At 38.6% G+C, this 20,086-nt stretch overlaps 1 protein-coding gene across 1 annotated transcript in view; it reads left to right on the top strand.

Moving 5' to 3' along the window:
- Nucleotides 1-20,086, top strand: part of PPP2R2C (protein phosphatase 2 regulatory subunit Bgamma) — a 192,746-nt gene that overhangs the window by 39,320 nt on the left and 133,340 nt on the right. The window contains exon 3 of the mRNA XM_058839025.1: nt 18,469-18,657. Coding sequence (XP_058695008.1) covers nt 18,588-18,657 — 70 coding nt within the window. The 5' untranslated portion in view covers nt 18,469-18,587. The remainder of the gene's footprint in view (nt 1-18,468; nt 18,658-20,086) is intronic.

The following is a 20,086-nucleotide window of genomic DNA, read 5'->3' as shown; positions in this document are numbered from 1 at the left end:
CTGCGTCTTTTGCCCTTTAAAATGTCTTTATGTAAAGTGTGTTACTGAGATTAATAACTGCAGAGGCTGCTCCCAAGGCTGTGAGTCCTTAGACTTACTGTGAAACCCAGAGGCAATGACTTTCTTAAACTATGGTGCTTGCTTTAAGAAGGCAAAATAACTTTAGTTCTTTTGTTTAGCCGTAAACATTTTATAGCAGTGCAACCATGTCATGGTTTGCTCTGGCTTCTTTTTCATTCCTGAAGTTCCCAGGGGGAACTCTAAATCCCTGTTCAAATGTGTTATTGAGTTAGTTATAAAATCTAAATTTATCTTCATCCTTGCGATGAACACTAGAATACCTAAGTACTCTTACTAAAAAAGAGGTTTCCTTTGTTCCTTCTAAATTGTCTTTGGAAGCTACAAGATATATTCAGTTGTTCCTTCTGCAGCTTTCAACAATCTTTAAAATCTATTTCATTTTTTAATTTTGTCATTATGCTATACATATATTTATATATGTATAATATATATATGTATAATATATAATAATGTATCCTATTATTATCTATTTCTTTAGTACAGATATTTCTCTAATCGCTAGTATCTGGAAGTGTATTTGAAAGCTGGGAAGACTCGATTTGAGAGCATCTGTTCATATGGTAAAGCTCAGCTGCTTCTTTAGACAGCTTAATATCTCCATGGCAAATATATAAAGATACACATGAGACCTTTTATTATATGTTTGTGTTTATTTTTAGTATTATGTTTAAGACTTGTGCATGTAAGTCTCTGTAGAAATACAGTGCAACTCTACTAGAATTTATTTTCTGTCTTTCATCTTAAATTGCGATTTGGTGCCTAAAAGAAATAAAGAATCACAGAAATAAGGTTTGAAAAGACCTTTGAGATCAAGTCCAACCTATGACCTAACTTGTCAATTAGACTATGGCACGAAGTGCCACATCCAGTCTTTTCTTAAAATAGGTCTTGGAAAAAGTTATTTCATTTATGTAACAGATATTCTCCTTTAGCATGTGTAGCATAGTCGAATTGTGCCTAGTTTGTGTTCCGGGGTTTACTGCAGTTTTTGTTTGTTGCTTTTACAGGGTGTAAAATTGCAAATTTGGCAGTTTATGATGTGTAAGAATTTTCAAAATGATAATGTCAAAATAAGAAGCTATGCTACTTTTGTCGTTTTATTCCAACTTTTTTTCTCTTCTAGGGCTGGGCATGGGCTCAGAAAAATATCTGAAATTTAGAAATGTGGGGTTAATGTCAAGTGTGCCAAAGTGGTTGCTCATTTGTACAAGAACAAAGCAAGAAGGGCCCCAGTCTTGCACAAGCCAAGGAAAAGTTCCTATAAAATCAACCTGCTTCAAGAAATCTGTGAATTTTTTTTGAAAAAAATTTTTGAAATCTGTGAAGGTCGTTGGTAAATTAGTGAAGGGATGAGTCCACGGTGTTGAACCTTGATTTGTGATCATCCTGCTTTGTTGTGATCAAGCAAGGATAAAAGCTTGGATAAAAAAATCTGGTGTAAAAAGTAGGACAAAGCACTCATCAGCTTTATATAATTACAATTGCTTTGTTAAAGTACACATTGAAAATACATTTATATTTAGAATATTTAATTCTTACCAAAAAATAGAATAAAAATTTTAAAAACTGTTTTTTGACAAACCAAACTTAATTTAATAATAATCATAATTAGGGCTGTTTTCTATACATGAGAGTGTTTAGAACAATCTCAGTTCTCATACTAATTAGCTGTGTGTTTGATTACAGTCTGAATGTTTACAACATTTCAATGTAGAAGTTCTTCTGAAAGTCTTATTTGACAGGAAATACTCCTCTTTGAATATATCTTCATTACTTGTAACTTTTAAACTGTTTGATCTGGAGACCTTTATGAAGAGGCTGCAGAACTTGACAGAAGCCTGCAGAGCAGCACAGAGATAGCACTTTGGGTGAAGAAATGACCAAATCAGTCAACTTATCCTTGGCTTTTGAAGAAGTTGTCTTAGAACTGTTGCTTCGATGTGTGATGGGTTTCATGATGATTTTCCTTATCAGTTGTGAAGTGGTTAAATAGTGTGCCCTGAATGAAAACCTAATTTGCACATTGTTTTTGGTTGGGCAGTATTTCCCCTTTCTGTTCTGTAGATGGGCTCTTGAAAGCTGTTTCCTTTGATAAGGCTCCCACCTCAACAAAAGAAAATCCTAATAACAAAATTGATCAGCCTGTCCCTGGTGCTGTCTTTGGCAGGTGTCAGTGAGAAGCTGATGGATATGGAGAGAAGTAGAGAAAATACAAGATCTTATGAGAAATAAGATAGTATGAGAAAAAGATAAATAGCTTATAAAAATGTAGCAATTTCAGAATGTTTTAATATATAGCAACATAAAGCTTTGAACACCTACATGACTGGCAACATGAAAGTGAGGCGCTGGACATTCTGTGCAACAGTCGTTATCTTCAAAATTCACTGCATGAAGATTACGGGCTGCATGTGCAGTTTTGGATCCTCCTGCATAGCTCTCAGTGATGTAAAAAAACCTGGAAGTAATTGTAAATGCACTTTACCATTATAAGGCAGAATAATTGCATTCATTCTCGATATGATAACAGTGTGGCAGTTGGCTGCTAATTATGAATAAAGACATAGCATTTTTTTAACCTTTCAGTCTTCAGGTTTGAGTGTTTATTTTAGGGATTAAGCTGGAAGAGGTTTGGAAGCAAGCCAAGTGTCAGTGGTGTTACTGTTTTAGACTTTATCACAGCATCCAGTCCAAAGAATGGATCTCTGTCTTCTTGCACTTCTAAAACAAATCCAAGTAGTTTCTCAGGTTTTGTCAGTCTGCCTTGTCTGTTGTTGTATTCATTTTTTTCATCATACAGCCAATTTCTCATGGAAAACTCTTGACTCCTGGATGGTCATATCAGAAGGAAGTGATGTCAGAAACTGGTTAGTTTTTGTTTTAGTTCTGGGATTTTTTGTGATTTTTTTCACATTAGCAGCATATATGGTTTATGTCTTGTAGGTTGCATTTGTGAGAAGACACTATTCCCTTATCCTGCCAAGCTAATAATAATCTGAAGTGTGAGGCCTGTGAAAGGTACAATTTAGTATGACAGAATAAAAATTTGAAGATTCTTGTAATGGAATGCAGTAATCCATAATATATAAGTGTTGCTGGAGAATGAAAATACAGAATCAAAGCCAGAGCAAAATTCAGTACTCATGTTTCTAAATTCCAAGAAATGGTAATATTTTAAAACAGTAATATATATATATAGGAGGTGCTAGATGACCTTTAAAGATCATTTTAAACCCAATCTTAAATAATAATCATCAAGCTTGGGGATTTTTTTAAAATATAATTTTAATTAGCAGTTACACATGCAATTTGATACTGTAAAATTGGTCTCTCTTATTTTGGTACAGAATAAGTAATTAATGATTCATCTGTTCTTACAGCTAGCCAATTTATATTTTATGTTGCCAGCTGGTTTATGATATGTCAGAGAGACAGAGAAAGGTATCATGGGTGTACTATATGAAAAATACAGGTTTTATCTACTGGTACATAGACACAATCTAATCAGAATGTGGAATTATGACCTTGCATTGCTGAAGATATTATGAAAACTGCATGTTCTGAAAATTATGAAAAACAGATAGCTAGTAAGCAGAAAAGACAAAAGAATTTCCACAAATGAGTGGATAGTTCTGTAACTGGAAATGGAGTATTGAGTTACTTACCAGTGATATTTTTACTGGCCCCCTTAACTGGATCGTCAATGTCATATGTTGGAGGTACTTATATTACTAGGTGTTCTCTTTAATTTTATCATTTTTACTGTGTCAGCTTTTATTATCATTAACAACTAGGCTCACAGGCTCAATTGTGTCCCAGCAGGATTTCAGATTATTCCTCAAATTACAGCAATTTGTCATAATGTCAATGTTTTTTAACCTCTAACCCTAGGTTACCTACAGAGGCTGCAGAGCCTGGATTTCACATGCCACGGATTCAATTTATATTGTGTGTAAACAATTACAGGGCCTCACAAACAAACAAAAGGCAGCCAAAGTCAAAACTAAAGGTCAGAGTCTAGCTTGTCATGAATCCATTCTAATTGGATTTTTTTTTTTCCACATGGAATATAGGCAATGCAACAGCATTGGCTTTTGGCCATAAAATGTAGTAGAGGTGAGTTAGGCTCTTGTTAATGGCAGAACCTTTACTGGTGGTGGCAGGAACAGAACTTTGAAGAATCACTGTGGCAACAAGTATTTCTCATTGTATGTGACTGTAAAAGTTTTCAAGGCTTTTGATGGTATTGTAAGAGAGAAACAAGCAAAATGGTCTTGAAGTTGAGAGAATGTTCTGGTTCAGGAACACATAAAGCTGGGGAAGGAAAGAGAGTGACTGTTCATCCTCTGGTAGCTGATGTGAGTCCCCAGTGCTGGGGAATGTGGGAATGGGTGGTCTGAAAGCTCTGAGCCAGCCTTGCTGCCTGTGCTGGCCAGAGCTGTCTTACAGGACCCAGCAGTGCTGATGTTTGCCCACACCAAGAAGCTGTAGGACAACTCAGGCAAATTTACCACGTTCACAAAATGTGTGTGAGGTGTTGGACTGCAAGAGGGATAATTGGATGGTTAAATGCAATGTAGAATTGCAATTTTTTTTTTTGTTCTCTTTTTATTCCATTATTATTATTATTATTATTATTATTATTATTATTATTATCATCATCATCATCATCATCATCATCATCATCATCATATTTTTCCAAAAATGTTATATTTATTATGTAAATAAAATGTTGCTTTTATATGAATATAAAATTATTATAATTTTTCATCAATGTTTATATTTCAACTATTGTTGAAATATGTTGACCTGCTTGTTTATTCTTGAGCTTTGCCTGTAACAATGTGATATTATAGAATAAATAGTTTACTGTACTTCCTCTGAAATGATACTGTAAAAAAATTACTGACCTCTTCATGTGCTTTCTGGTGAACTTGAAAAGCTCCCATCATTGGCACAAATAAAAGATAAATCTTCCTGGTTTATTATAGATTAATTGAATAATTAAGAAGCCACTCTTAATTCCTGTCCCAAGGAGTTACAGAAATTACACTTCTAAGAGTGTTACTGAGGAAATCTTTAGATTAAATTTCTTTAAATAGAAATATGCAAATTGCATACTGCCAGATGTTTCTGCCACATCTTATTTGAAATAATTTTTTGATAATATAGCTGCATGTTAAAATTTGTAAAAGTACTTAACTGAGATGAGGATGAGATTTATGGTTAGATACTAAACAGTACTTAGCTGTATGCTTAAATATACTTGAATATAAATAGTCAAGCTCATAGGGTGCCACTTCGTGCAAATGGCTAAATTTACCATGTTGTTCCCATTTCTCCACTGTGTTTCTGAAACTAAGAAATTACCCTGAAAGCTCAAGCCAGGATTAGAGTATTTCTTGCATGCATACATCTAGCCTTACAGAAAATGCAAAGGTATTTCCTTTTTGTTGTGGTTTTGACACTGTGTTAATGTGGGTTAGCTTTGATGGAGGGTGTGTGCAGCAGTATTATCTGGCAAGGAAGAGGACTCATTTTGCAGCAAGACAGGGTTTTTTAAAAGCTTATACAGGTCGACAGTGTTTATGGGCAAAGCAAAGCAATGACAACCAAAAATCAGTGGCACTTAGCTATGGGATAATCAGAACGAGTCAGGATCACGAGCAGTGTCAGCAATCAGACCATGAGGCAGGTTATGATGGGGTAAGAATGGCAGTGGGGGTGTTGACAGAGGAATTCTGTAACTAAAGAGATTACATAAATGACAGTGGGTATGAGGAACAGCCTATAATCATTAGCATATGTAATTTCATCTCCTCTGCAGATAACTCAAAAGCCGTCTGGATGCAATCCCAAGTAATGTGCTCCTGAGCCTACCCTGCTTGAGTAGGGAGGTTGGACCAGGTGACCTCCCTTCCAACCTTTACCATTCCGTGATTCTGTAATTTTGTGATTATGGTAAAGACACCTTTACTTTAAGGTGTTTATGCCTTCCCAACCCATAAGATGCACCAACCCCCTCTCTTAGAGCCTGTGCTCATGGCATGAGGGATCGAAGGGCATCCCTCCTGCTGTATCAAGGTTTTTCAGGGAAAAACCTTGGTATCTCTTCAAAAGGTCAGTTTTCTGCTGCTGGTGTCTGAAGTGTTTATCCTCTTCTGCTCTGCCCACCATGTTGACTTTTGAATTTGCCTTTATTCCCACCAACCACAGCTCACTTCCCAGCTTTCCCAGACTACTCACTTGTTTTACTGCTTCTGTTCCATCCTCAGAGCACTGGTCACTGTGCCCTTGGGTATGGTGTCTCATAGATAGCTTTCTTCTCCCCAGGTAGTTGCTCAGTGAAGCTTAGAGACATCATTCTCTTTTCTTTGATTTATAATTGTCTTAAGCATACCATTATTGCATTACGTTTCCCATGCTTTGGTCTTTGCATTGCGCTGGCTCAGCAGTTCATTAGTTGAAATTAGTTCATTCTCTTTCAGACTACAGATGTGCTGAGGCCTAGCACTTATGCTTGCTCAGCAACTGTGTTAATCCCTGTCTAGCTGTCAGGAAGGTTAAATATAATTTTGCAGAGTTTAGCAAAAATTGTACTATTAAGTGGCCACCCCTTCCCTTCTTTTTTGTTAAAGTGGTTAGTGAGGCACTGGGCATTGGTTTTGCTTAGCAGGTCTTTCTTCTCCAACACAGGTTATGCTGGGGCATTTTGGCCTCTGTTTAGTAAGGGCTCCTGTTTTCCCCTTTGCCAAGCTGAATTTTCTCCTACACACTATTGCATGCAGTTGTGGTTCCAGATCCTGCTCAGGTGACTGCTTTTCTGTTACACAAAGTAATTGTCAGTGCAAAAACTTGAAACTGACCTCAGGTTTGGCTCAAAAAATTTCGGATTTCCTGGCCATGATGAGCATCTTCATCACAAATATACAGATGTGTTCATTTTACTTGGGATAATTTCTGGTTTTGCAAATAATGTATTTTTTATTAATGCCTGGGGCAACTTAAGTAGGAAATACAGTAAATGTCCATACCCAGTTTTTTGTTCTTTTTCTCTTGAAGTAAAGGAAATGATACTGTATTTCCCTTATGACTTAGCAGCACACAATTATATAATAAGGTAGGATTGTCTCCCATTTTTTTCAGGGAATAATACTCAGTGTCACCACCTATTAGGACTATATTCATACGTGGGGTCTAGATCTCATATCAGCAAGCATGTCTCATTATTTGAGATCTCTAAACTCTGGAAAGAATGTTTGAACTTTTGTGTTTTGTAATCCTGGGGGCTGGTTCCAGGGAGCTCCCCCAAGTGGGATGTTTCCACACTGGGTAGGCAAAGCACTTTACCCCACGTTTCCAAATTCTCCTTGGGGCCAGGCACTGCTGTTGTTTTCATTGCAGCACTTGATTTGTAGGTGCTTAGTCCTTCATTAGATTTCAAAATCAATTAATAGCTTTCCACTTGTACTTTCCCTTGTAAGTTTTCCTATAATTTAATTTATAATTTAATTTGCACTTGCTATGTCTTGAGCCAAAATAAAAATGATTTCATTTGATGTTTGTTCTTCTATTCCATTCAGCTGATTCCTACAGGAGCTTTCTCAGTCATTGTTTACTTTGGAATTCTCAAATTGCAATGTCAGATCACCTCTGTGATTTGTTCCGGTTTTCTGAATTTTGATTGCTGCTGTTGGTATGAGGGTGGCCAGAAGTGGAACAGAACCTTTAGGTGCATTTGCTGTTTACTGCAATGTAGTATGGGATTTCATACTCCTTGAAATTCTGGGTTTAATGTGTCTTGCAAACTTTTAATGTCTTTCAATACTAGCATCCTTTCAACATTTCTGTATTTTTTTTCTCACATCTTTGAGAATGAGTTTGATTCCTGTGGGTCGGTGATTTTTTTTCCCAGTTTAAATAGCTTGAATTTATTTTTAGCTTTTGTTTTGCCAACTAAGTATTATTTCAGAAATCTCAGCTCTTACAGCAGGTGCAGCATTTGTTGCTGTACATCTGATGCTACAGTAGTTTAAATATTTGGATGATTTGGGGGAAAGGCTAACAGCAAAATCATTGTTTTTATTGACACAACTAGCTTATCTTCCTCTCTCTTGAGGCTGTTTTAATAATATTGCAGTAAATATTATATACAAAAAAAAATAATCTAGCACTAGTATAATTTTCTAGAACAGCTTTTTGCTTTGCTTTTTTGTTTTTCTCTGTGGCCCAGGAGGGCTGGGATCTGCAGGTGCTTCAGATGGCTGGATTTGCATGTCACTGTAGTTATTGGAGAAGACAGAAATATGCAACTACTCTTTGTGGTGTAAGGTAATGCTGGAGAAAAAGCTGCTTGCATTATACCTATCTGAATTAATTAATTACACTGGTGAAAGGAAGGAGTCAAGTTGAATGTCCTGTCAGATGCCATGCCATTATTCTGTGGCCCTGTGAATAACAGTCTTTTGGGCTAAGTTCCCTTCAAACTGGCTTCTTGGTATGACTGTGTATAGAATTCAAAACCAGTAATAAATGATCTTGTATGTTGATTTTATTTAATAGACTTGCCATAGGCAGGAATTATTCCTAAATTATTATTACCTGAAATATTTTGAGGACTGAATTAGTAAAATGTTAGGAAGAGTGCCTGTGGTTTGCATTTTAATGAAATAAATTAGTGAATATAATATGCTAGTTTGATTTGATTTTTAATTATTTTATTTAAGTCTGAAAAATCACAGATCTGTGGAATGTTAAGGGGTTGGAATGGGCCTTACAGATTGTAGTCCCAACCCCTCGTGCCATGGGCAGGGACACCTCCCACTAGACCAGGTTGCTCAAGGCCTTATCCAGCCTGGCCTTGAACACTGCCAGGGATGGGCCAGTGAGAGTCTCCCTGGGAAACCTGTTCCAATGCTTAAACACCCCCACAGTAAAAAAATTTCTATGTAATATCTGACCTAAATTTCTCCTCTTTTGGTTTGCACCCTTTTCAATTTGCACCAAATCACACCTGCAATTACTCCTTGTCCTTTCACTATAGTTACTAGCAAATATTGTAGAGGCAATTCTCAGTCAGCTTCTTATATTTTATGGTAGGCCGTATTATTTAAAATAATTTCCTGCTTCTTCATTTGATTTTCTCTGGAAAGTTTGTTTCTTAGTATTTGCTTTGATCTCTTCCCTCTGAATTTTTTTTTTTTTTCTGTTGAAGTTGTTCAAGCTCCATCTCTTGTGATTTCTGTATCTTATAGGCTTAATCTTTTCAGAATGCTGAGGTTTGAAAGATGTCTTAGAAAGTGTTTTTCTTTCTCTGTAGTTTGACTTTGTAGTAGCCTGATCACCCAGAAACCACACCAGGGTGCTGATGAAATGCGTGTTTTGGTCCATTGATTCAGGAAGGATGAATATGGCCCTTAGCATGGGTTTGAAACTGTTCTCACTTGCTTTTCTCCCTCTCTTCCCAGTTCCTTTCTTGGATAAATATACACACAAATATGTCTACACAGTGTAAAGAAGTTCTGACAGTGCCTCTGTCCCTTCTCTAAATTCCTTTTTCAGGCCCCTTTCTGATCTGTGTTTTAAGCAACATTTCTTTGGATTGCCCAGTGCCTTCAAGTGACAACTTCATAATTATTTTGCACCATGTATATATGTGTAGGTTATTTAGTCTCTTTCCAGGCTTTTAAGTCTCAGCAGGCTTTATGTCCCACTCCAGAGCCTGACATCTACAGAAGTTATTTGAGATTTGGGTCATCTTGTCTTAGGGTATGAAGTTAGTTTTGTAATTGCAGCCTTGCCTGGCTGTGCAGTGATAGGTCTTGTCTGGAGAGCATTTCTGACAGCGTGCTGGGTGACTTGCTGGGGAGGCAGCACACAGCTCTGTCCCGGGGCTCCACTCTTGTGACAGTCCCCATCAGCAGCCTCTGGCACTGTGTGCTCTGATGCCTGTGATCTGTTCATCATGAACAGCCACTGAAACATTTCCTTCATGATTTCCAGACCTTTCCAGCAGAACTTAAACCGTCCTTCTTAGGATATACTTCTGCTTCACAAATTCATAGTTTTTTAGTAGCGTCAATAGATTTTCTGCTTTTTGTGAGTAAGAAAGGGCGTAACATAAAAATTTTAGTTTGAATAAACTATATGCAGTATGATTTTAAAGCCTTGTAGAGACATACATTTAAAGAGTTTTTCTCCCCTGCACAGCAGGAGAACATGGTAGTGAGCTTTACTGAAGTTGTAGGGAAATTTGGAGAGAGGATGCTGTCATAGGGTGTGCCTTTAGAGAGACAATGACCCATACACACCAAACAGCAGTAACAAAGTATATGCTGTCTCAGATATTAGGTATGAGGCAATGTGCAAGTGATGCTATATTTGAGTTAATTAATACTTGTATAAAGTATTTCTAAAACTGAACTGAATTAGCAAAATTAGTAGTAGGCTTTCTCCAGTGTGTAATGCAATGACACCAAACCTAACATACTATCTCTTGTTTGGAATGTATTTATATTTGTATGAGCATTTCAATTTGAGGAATGTGGAAGCAGAGTAGAAAGTTAAAGGCTAATTTGGAAGCATTTGTTTCAACACTTGTGCCCAAGCCTACTTTCTTCCTGAGGCTCTGTTTGCCTTTGTCCATCTGGTTCCCTGGCTTACTTGGCACAGTGACTGGCTCTGTCACAGGTTTTCTATGTGAAACTCATCTTGAACCCTTCTCCTGTGTTTTGTGGTTTTTTTTCTTTTACTGTGGTGTTGTTTGCAGTGGAGTAAATAATCTGCCTTGTGTTTTAGAGGAAACAGGAGCTTGTTTTAGAAACAAATGAGCTTCTTCAGCTAGGAGCAGTGTCTCAAAAGTATCAGCATTGCCCAAGGGTCCTACATCAGTTTCCATGTGATGACTGCAGTAGAGAAGACAGTGTTTATGCTCTTGTAATTTTTGGTTTAAATAGGCAAGGCAGTGGAAGACTGGAAAAGATTAAGAAAGATAAATGACATGCCTAAAGCCTCATGTGGCTAAAGCATTAGTGCTTGGTCTTTTATTCTTCATCCTGTGCTCTTTCCCTTAGACCATTCTTCCCATTCCTTCTGCAGTCACTGAATAGGCTTAACCTCCAAATTAGTAAGTTCTGGGAAAACTTCCAGCATCTCCTTTTGGCATCTTGTCTGCTCTTTCTGCTTTTCCTTCTCCTGTGATTTTGCAGCCTTGCTTTCCATCTCTTGCTAAACCTAGATCCCACTGAAATCTGTTACAATATTCTGAAATTTGCCAAATTAAAACTTGCCCCTAGAGTGTGCAGAACTCATTCCTGGAATTGTTCATGCTCTTGTTACCTGCTTCCTTGGGCTCACTAGCTGATCAGTTGCAGGACTTGTTTTAGATGTGATTTCAGATGTGATTTAAACCACAAAGGACCAGGAAAAGATGCAGTTGCTGTTTATAGCACAGTTCCAGCTCTCTGGCTGCAGGCTTGCTCTCGCCTGATTCAGGCCAGTCAACAGGGAACTGTTTATGTTTCCAAATTCTTCCTTTCTTCATAGCAGACACCTGAAAGCAGTGCCCAGTGTAGGTTTCCAGGCTGGATTATCATATCATTATGGAGCACAGAGAGGGTTGTGGTGTGCAGCTGCTGTGCTGGGATGGGGAAACCTCCGCTGCAGCCAGAATGATGCAGTGGCCCCAGAGAGGAACAGAGTGGCATCCTGGGGGCACAGGAGTATCATAGCTCAGAGCATCTGTTTTGCTTCAGGGAGCCTTCTTGCAAGAACCCTTAGGTCCAAAGATCCTGGCTGTATTCTCTCAGTTAGTAAAAATCATTAAATCAGGCTCAGAGCTCTTCGTATTGATTAGCTTCACCACTCTCATCCGCACATCACAGAAAAATAAGAGCAAAACTGCTGGCTCCTCTGTGACAAACTGTGAGTGTGGTGTGTGTTCAGTTCATCCCATGCTCTGGCTTTCTGCAAACCTTAGAGTGGCACTGGCTCAGCCCAGGATCCTTATGCAACATTCACCTGAACAGAGAGGGTGAAAGACATTGACAGAAATTGGCTTCTGTAATTTAAATTACTTGATAACTTTTAATTGCTTGCTTTCCAGAATCACCAGCTCCTGGGAGGAATAAGTTTTACTCTATGTCTGGAATATATAGGCTAAAAATAAATTGCTTCTTCTGGGCAGGTGTTATTTTTAGATTTAACACAGCAAAAGGTAGTGTGTTGAAGAAATTTTCCCTTATTGAATGATGACATATTTTTCCAATTGTGATAGCAGCCATTAGTTTTTTTTGCAAAATTGTTGGGCTGCATCATTATTTTAAATATTAAGTATTAAATGTAACTGAAGACTGTAGCAAAATATAAATTAAATGCTGTAAATGTAAAGATTTTAAATGATTACTTATAAAGTGTTAAAATCAGACAAGATCAATTTTTACTTGAGAGCTGTGATTGATATAATTTTTCTTCTATTGCTGTTTATGTTAGCTTTTGGCAGTATCGATTTGCTTTTGTTTAGCCACCAGGAATAATTAAAAAAGGAAGTGCATGTTATTTATACATAATGTAGATTGTACTGGCTATTAAACAAATACAAAAACGACTTCAGAAAGATTTGAGAAGGAAAACTACACAAACTCAAGGGAGTGAATTTGCTGTCTTATACCTGGCTGAGAGCTCCGAGTCCTTTTCTGTCAAGCTGAGTAGAGCTGGAGGAAGACTAGGACAATAGCTTTTTATCACATTGCTTTGTCCTTTTAAATGAAAATATTTTGAACAGAAGTATGACTATTATATAATCTTATTTTTGTGGACATTATGAATAAATAAATGAACAGCAAAACTAATTTGCCAATGGCCTAACTGGAGAAGTCAGTAGCAGGGCATTTTACATCTCTGTACATGTGCAAAAGGGAGACAATATCTGGCTTACAAACATTTTTTTTTTTTTGTAAGCAAATTCAGATGCAAAGAGCTATAATTATCAAGGGTTGGCTAAATATTTTGTTGCATTTTTTCTCCAGCTGACTAATTGTATGTGTTACCTTATTTCATTTGAAGAAACTTTACAGTTTTCTGATACTAGGATATGGTTAGAAGCAAATGCTGTCAAAGCTTTTAAAACCCTCCTCTGATGTCACAAACATTACATTAAGATAATATATTAAGATATTCTGCTTTTGGTGAAATCTGTGCAATTTCTAAGGTTTTCTTTTACCATCACAGTCTTTAAATCTCTTGTTCTTTACAAATAATTAAAGTTCTGTGCCAATTGAAAAATTCAGTTTCATTTCATTTAAAGCCACTGTACTTTACTAAATGAAGTACAGAATAATCTGTATATGAAAAGTTTAGTTAGAAAGAAGAAAATATTTAAGTATTTCACTACCATTTCCTTCAATTGCAGCACAAGCTTAATCATTCTAATTCAGATGGAATGATGAATTCGGTGGTGAAGTGGCATAATTCAGGGGTCAAATGGAGACTTGGAGTACCTGATGATGTTCTGTTCGAGATACTGAGTTTTAATTATTAAAGGTTGTGCTCTTAGTGTCTGACAAAGCTAAATAGAGGCTCTTCAGGAAAATACGTTTAAGAGAACATAAAGGTTCTGCAAGAGTAGAACAGGATGGCCATGTATTCAACAGGTGTTTATAAACAGCATTACATAGTAACCTTCAAGACAAACTGCCTTCTAATGCCTAATTCCTTCCTCTCTTCTGCTGCAGAGCTTCCTGCTGAAAATGCAGCGAGCAAACATGATCAACAGTCATTCAGCCAAAGATTTGTTCTATCTTCTTCAATTCCTTACCATTAGATTACACTGTTACCAATCCTTACATTCTCAGTTCCATTTGTATCATAAATAGTTTTTTCTTCCTTCCTTGGGGTACTGGCTGCCTGTGGCTTCCATTTCTGGTTTTTTGGGGGGGGGTTTGTGTTGTGTTTTTTTTGGTTGGTTGGTTGACTGTTTTTTTTTGTTTTGTTTTCCCTTCTACCTTCCCCTTTCTCCAATTCTTCTGCCCGAAACTCTGACAAGGGGAAATGTAGGTTTATTCCTCTCTTTAAATATTTTCTTTCCCTGTCCTCTGAGATTTTTCTCCTCCTGGCACAGACCCATTTTTTGTTTGTCTTGCTCCTTTTAACTCTTCTTTTACTGACACCCACAGTCTGTATCAGCATCTGTGTCATGCATGCTCTAGCCTTTTACTTTCCTCCTTGACCTGCTGGCCAGTTTGCCTCCTTTTATGTCTAAGCTTGTTTTATTCTTGTTTTGCAGTTATTTTTCAACCTCTTGAATCCAGTTTATTGCTTGTCTCCATGGTCTCTAATGACCTTCTTTTAGAAAGCTCTAAACCAGGACTCCATCCTCATTACTGACTCACTACCTAAATGGCACTGCTGATCAGTATGTAGCTCTTCTATTTTATAGTTTACTTATAAATTCTTTAAGATAGGACTCTCTTTTATTTTTCTGTTTGTAGTGTATTCAGCTCAATTAGAGGGCTGTTTTATGAGTAGGATTGTGGACTACTGTGAAAGTCCAAATAACCGATACACTTCTGATTAAAGCTTCCTTCTTCACCACCTTCTCCCTGGGTATTTGACCAGATCAAATTATGTAGGTTATAGGTGGGATTGATAATAAGTAGCATTTTAAAATGGCACAGCTAGTTATTTGCAAATGTTGGCTCACAAATTTGCATTGTGCTACAAATTTAGAGCAGAGTTTTGCTAATCTTTCTCGTGTGAACTGACCTACTTAAGTCAGTGGTGTGCTAATATTTGCCACACAGTAAGGATTTGGCTCATAATCTTAGGGAAAGCATTTGCATGCACACTGGGAATATTGTCTAAGGTTTTTCTTAAAGGCTTCCTCCTCATTCCATTCCTCCTTATGAGATTCTTTTTAACTTAAAAATAAGAAGAACAAGGTAAGTGTGATTTGACCCAGATGTGATGCCTAAGGAAGTTGTCCGTGAACCTCTCTAATGGTGAGTAGAGAAAATAATGTCTGGATGGGAGCTACAATTTTGACTTCACAAAAAAATGTCCACTTTGCTCCTAGGAAAAATGAAAACACCTCTAGCTGCTTAAATTACACCTAACAAATAACCAGTGTAGGCTCTAAATGACAGACCATAGAAACTGTAAATTTTGAACAAATAAAGGACAGTTATTGATGAGTTTACATGGAAGAGCAGGAACAACAAGGCCAGAATTCTCTCAACCATCTTGATCACATAAATGTAGAGGTATTTACAAAGACAATGGTACCAGTTGTTGTTTTTACAGACTCTCAGTGTGACTTTTTTGAGATTGTACTCATCATTTGCATAATTTCTGTGTTCATTTTCTGTGTATTTGCAGGTAGAAGTTGCTCCTATGTAGTTGTTCCTACTCAAATGTGCTGTTTGATTTTTGGCATCAAATGCCCTGCAAGGTGACATTTCTTGCAGTTTTAGGAGTCATCACAGTAATAGCTTCTCAGTGTTATCTTCACAGAGTAATCCACACTCTGTAACACATCAGGAACAAAAGGAAGGCTAAGGAGAGCCTCCATTCTGTATTGGATGCAGGGGGAAACAATAGTGACAAAGAATGGGGAAATAGATGAAGTATTTTATGCCTTCTTTGCCTCAGTCTTTAACAGCAAGGCCAGTTCTTGGGTACCCAATCCCTTGAGCTGGAAGACAAGGACGGGGAGCAGAATGAAGCCCCCATAGTCCAAGGGGAAATGATCAGTGACGTGCTACACCACTTAGACACACACAGATCTATGGGACTGGATGGGATCCAGCTGAGGGGACTGAGGGAGCTGGTGCAAGTGCTCACTGAGACACCTTCCATCATCTACCAGCAGCCCTGGCTATCGGGGAGGATAGTGCAGGGAGGAGCGGGTCCCAGTTGACTGGAGGTCAGCAAATGTGAAGCCCATCTATCAAGTGGGTCAGAAGGAGGATCCAGGGAACTAGAGGGCTGTCAGCCTGCCCTCAGTACCAAGGAAGGTCATAGAGCAGATCACTCTGAGCGACATCACACACACATGCAGGACAATCAGGGGATCATGCTCAGCCTGCACAGTTTCATGAAAGGCAGGTCCTGCTTGACCCAGGTCATCTCATGCTGTGGTGAACTGACCCTCTTAGTGGATGAGGGAAAGTCTGTGGATGTTACCTGGATAAACTTTAGCCTTTGACACAGTTTGCCACAACATTCTCCTGGAGAAACTGTCAGCTCTTTGCTTAGAGATGGGTGTGTTCTTTTCTGGGTAAAATCTGGCTGGATGGCTGAGCCCAGGGAGTGGTGGTAAATGGAGTTACAGCTAGCTGGCAGCTGATCCCCAGTGCAGTTTTTGATTTGCTGGGAAGCAGGAAGGCTTTACAAGGGGATCTGGACAGACTTTTGTAAGGCCAGGCAGTTTGCACAGATGCTGAAGGTAGGTGCCTTCTTGACCCAGAATAGTGTAAGTTGTGTTAAATAGTTGAGAATAAAATGGCTGTTGTAGTCTTTGCCAAGGACTTTGGCCGAGTTGGGATTTCGTGTGCAGTGCGTTATGCTCTCAAAATCCAAGGTGAGAACATAATATGTCAAGGAAGGTCAAAATAAACCAGCTGCATCACATGGATTAGAACCATTTTGTCCAAACTAAATATCAGTATTTGCAAGGCCTCCTTCCTCTTTTCTGAAGAGGAGAGGGAAGATACTGGAGAGCTGCCAGTAATGCCACAGTAGTGACTGTCAGCTGTCAATGCAGAAATAACATTTCTAGTATTGTCACTGCCTAAACCCACATACATGTAAAATATGTTTTGTACAGGTTCAAGTACTGAATAACTTCTCTTACTTTCTCATCTGCTCAAATGTGAAGATTTTACAATATTTACTTGCCAGGCTAGAGATGGTTCTGTTTTATTTTGCTCCATTAATGAGAAGAAAAGCTGATTCTATTGCTATACTTCTTTCCCCCCTAGCCTGGCTTCATCCTGAAATTAGATGTGTATCCCTAATCAGATTTTTTCTACTTTTTCCAAAGTCACATGCCAGTTTATAGGAATAGCAGGGTACTTGAATCAAGAGCTGTATATTCTAGTTCATTAGAAAGAAAAACAAACACAAAAACCCAGTAAAAATTCATGCAGTGTTACACAAAATGCTGTAGTAATCCTGACAACCAAATTGTACTTTCCATGTTCAATTCCAGGGCCTAAAGCACAAGATTCTCTCTCCTCGATTGGTTTTGTGGTTGTGGACTCCCTTAGCATGCTGTAGTGGTGCTTTAGTATACAGCCATTTGTTTTCTGTTCAAATATTTAAACTTCAGTGCCGCTTACCTTTTCTGAATGCACACTTTCTGCAGCAAACAGTTTGACATTTATTGAATAGAAACCAAAAGCTAAAGGAAGGTGCTTGTCTGTTCAGTTGAAAGAAATTTGCTGTTATATAAAACATTAAGCATTTGGACTAAAGAGCAAGCTTTATTTTATAATGCAAGTGAGCAATTTTCCTCCTCTACTTACTTTCATATTTCTGAGTATATGTATTTCAATGCTGCTTTCCAAGGTGATGGGATAAAGCACTGAAAGAGTGTCAGGTTTGAGAAAATCAATGACCTGCAAACATTCCCTTTGTCCAGCTTTTCTTTCCTGTACAGGGAAGCCAGAGAGGTTGTTTTTAAATACTTTGTAATTTTACGTTTATCTACAAAATTGGGGGTAAAAAAGATAAATAACAGTTATTTTATCTTACGTCCTCCGAACGGTTGCCTCGCCTCTGACGAATCCTTTGGCACAGGCAGATATTTGGCAATTTGGGTAATATTTCTAGAGGCTGACATTGAACGACTGTTGCTTTTGCTGCAGATGACAGCACGACTAGCACAAAATCGCGGCCGCGTGTTGGTGTGCGGTACGTGTCGATTCAAACGCGTTCAATCAGCTTGAAGTTTCTTCTCCCTCATCCCCTCCCTCAGTTTCTCTCTTTGCCCATCTCCCCGGCAGAAGAGCGGGAATAATTAGCTGCAGTGTCATTTTTCACTCCTCTCCATGCAGATGCGGCTGGGCCGCGGTGGGGCGGGCGGGGAGGGGCCAGGCTGATGCAGCAGGGCCGTGTGACAGCGGCGGCGCGACCCGCGGCGCTCCGGGCGGCTCCCGCTGCAGCCGCGCCGCCACCGTGCCACAAGTGCCTCTGCTCCCTCAGCTCCCTGCTGCCTTTCTGCAGCCCTCGTTTCTCCGAGCCGTTTCTCCCCCTCCGGCTTTCTCCCGCTATTCTTCTTCCCATTTTTCTCCCTTCTTCTTTTTTTTTTCCTTCCCCCCCCCCCCCCCCCCCATCGCCCCTTCCCCCCAATCTGTGCTGCCTCAATAGCTCTCATTATGCTGTGCTCAGTGGCCCGGTGTGTTCCCCGCCTCTGCTAGGCAGTGGCAGCATGGATGGTGCTCTTGTGACGACCTCTGCTGATGCTATCAGTCCACTGCGGATAGGCATGCTGAGTAATCCTGCTGTAAATGGGCGAGGACACGGACACACGGAAAATTAACCACAGCTTTCTGCGAGACCACAACTATGTGACTGAAGGTAACATAAATACTGTCGTTTTTCTCTTCTTGCATTGCATGTTCTATGCCAGGAATGCACTGTCACGTTTGGAGATGTAGGCTGTTCGTTTTTTTCTCTTTTTAAACAGGGGGAATTTCATGGCAATTTTTTCTGTGGGATGTAGCAACAGAATCTGTCTGAATTTGCTAAATCCCAAAGACATTCTGTCATGCTACAGCTGTATATGAAACTACACGGGCTGGAGAAGGTCTTGCATTGTGCTGAGTTTCTGCTAGTGAGGTGTGCAGCACCTGGCATTGAATGCACAGGAGCTGCAGTGTAGAAGATTGGAAGCACTTGATTACTCAAAAAAAGAAAAAAGAAAAAAAGGAAGGTTTGAGAGCACCAAAGTAAGAGAAATAGTCTGTAAAGTTAACTGTTTACTGGTGTAATGAAGGGTATGCATCTCATTTTGGTAATTATATCCTGAGCATTACAGACATTGCTCAGTTGATTGTTCCCTAGAGAACTGTATACATTTAGAAGGCATTTAGGAGGAATATGTAAGCATCATCTTTTGAAATGCTGCTGCCTTCTTTCCATCCCCTGTGTCTGTGCAAGGTACATGAGAAAAGGCACCTTCATTTTCAATCATTCAGTGACTTGCAGGTTATTACATAAAAAGGAATTTTCCTGCAGGTGACATACATTAAATGCTAATGGAATTTACCTTGAGAATGTGAAATGCTTGGGTCAGGTACTGGTCTGTATTTCCTTGCCAGAAAGTTGGTTTAAGAGTAGGCCATTTTAAGATTGATTGAAGAGCAGAAATATGTTAGTAGGTGCTTGACTTTGCAAATATATTTGTATGTGCAGTTTTAACAGCACTTTTCAGCAGCAGAAACAGTAACTCAGTGTAGGCTTATATAATATGAACATACTTAACATCAGGGTCAACCAATACTCCTTGAGACACAGTCTCCAGATTCTGTCGTCATTTGATCAATGCTCAGTCACTTAATACTCCCATGCTGCATCCTGAAACGTGATCAGCTGATGCTCTCTTGATTATTGATGATTTGAATTGTTTTAAATTGGAGAAAACAGTAGGATGATTTTGTCATATTGGGATCACAAGGCAGATTTTTCAGAAGAAAAATTAAAATGCTGTGTACTGTAACTGTTACCAGTGACTGCTGTAATTGCTTGCTAATCTTGCCTCTAGGACATTCTTTGCACTCTGGTTCATGTTTCAGTGCATTTTCAAATTTTTTTTTTTGAAGTTATGGTTAATGGTTTTTTTCAGAATGATGATTTATGTTTTGAGATGTGGTCACCTGTTTGAAGAAACTTTGTTGAAATTTGTAAATTCATGCCTTGGATTCTATAAAATGCACAGTATAATTTCTGCAGTGTACTTGATACATGGTGTATTTCAGATGTGCAGCTATGTTAAAAATTGAATTTT

This window comes from Poecile atricapillus, chromosome 4, assembly GCF_030490865.1.
Source record: "Poecile atricapillus isolate bPoeAtr1 chromosome 4, bPoeAtr1.hap1, whole genome shotgun sequence".
Lineage (NCBI taxonomy): Eukaryota > Metazoa > Chordata > Aves > Passeriformes > Paridae > Poecile > Poecile atricapillus.
The sequence above is the reverse complement of the archived record's forward strand: the minus strand, read 5'-3'. Positions and strand labels throughout refer to the sequence as shown.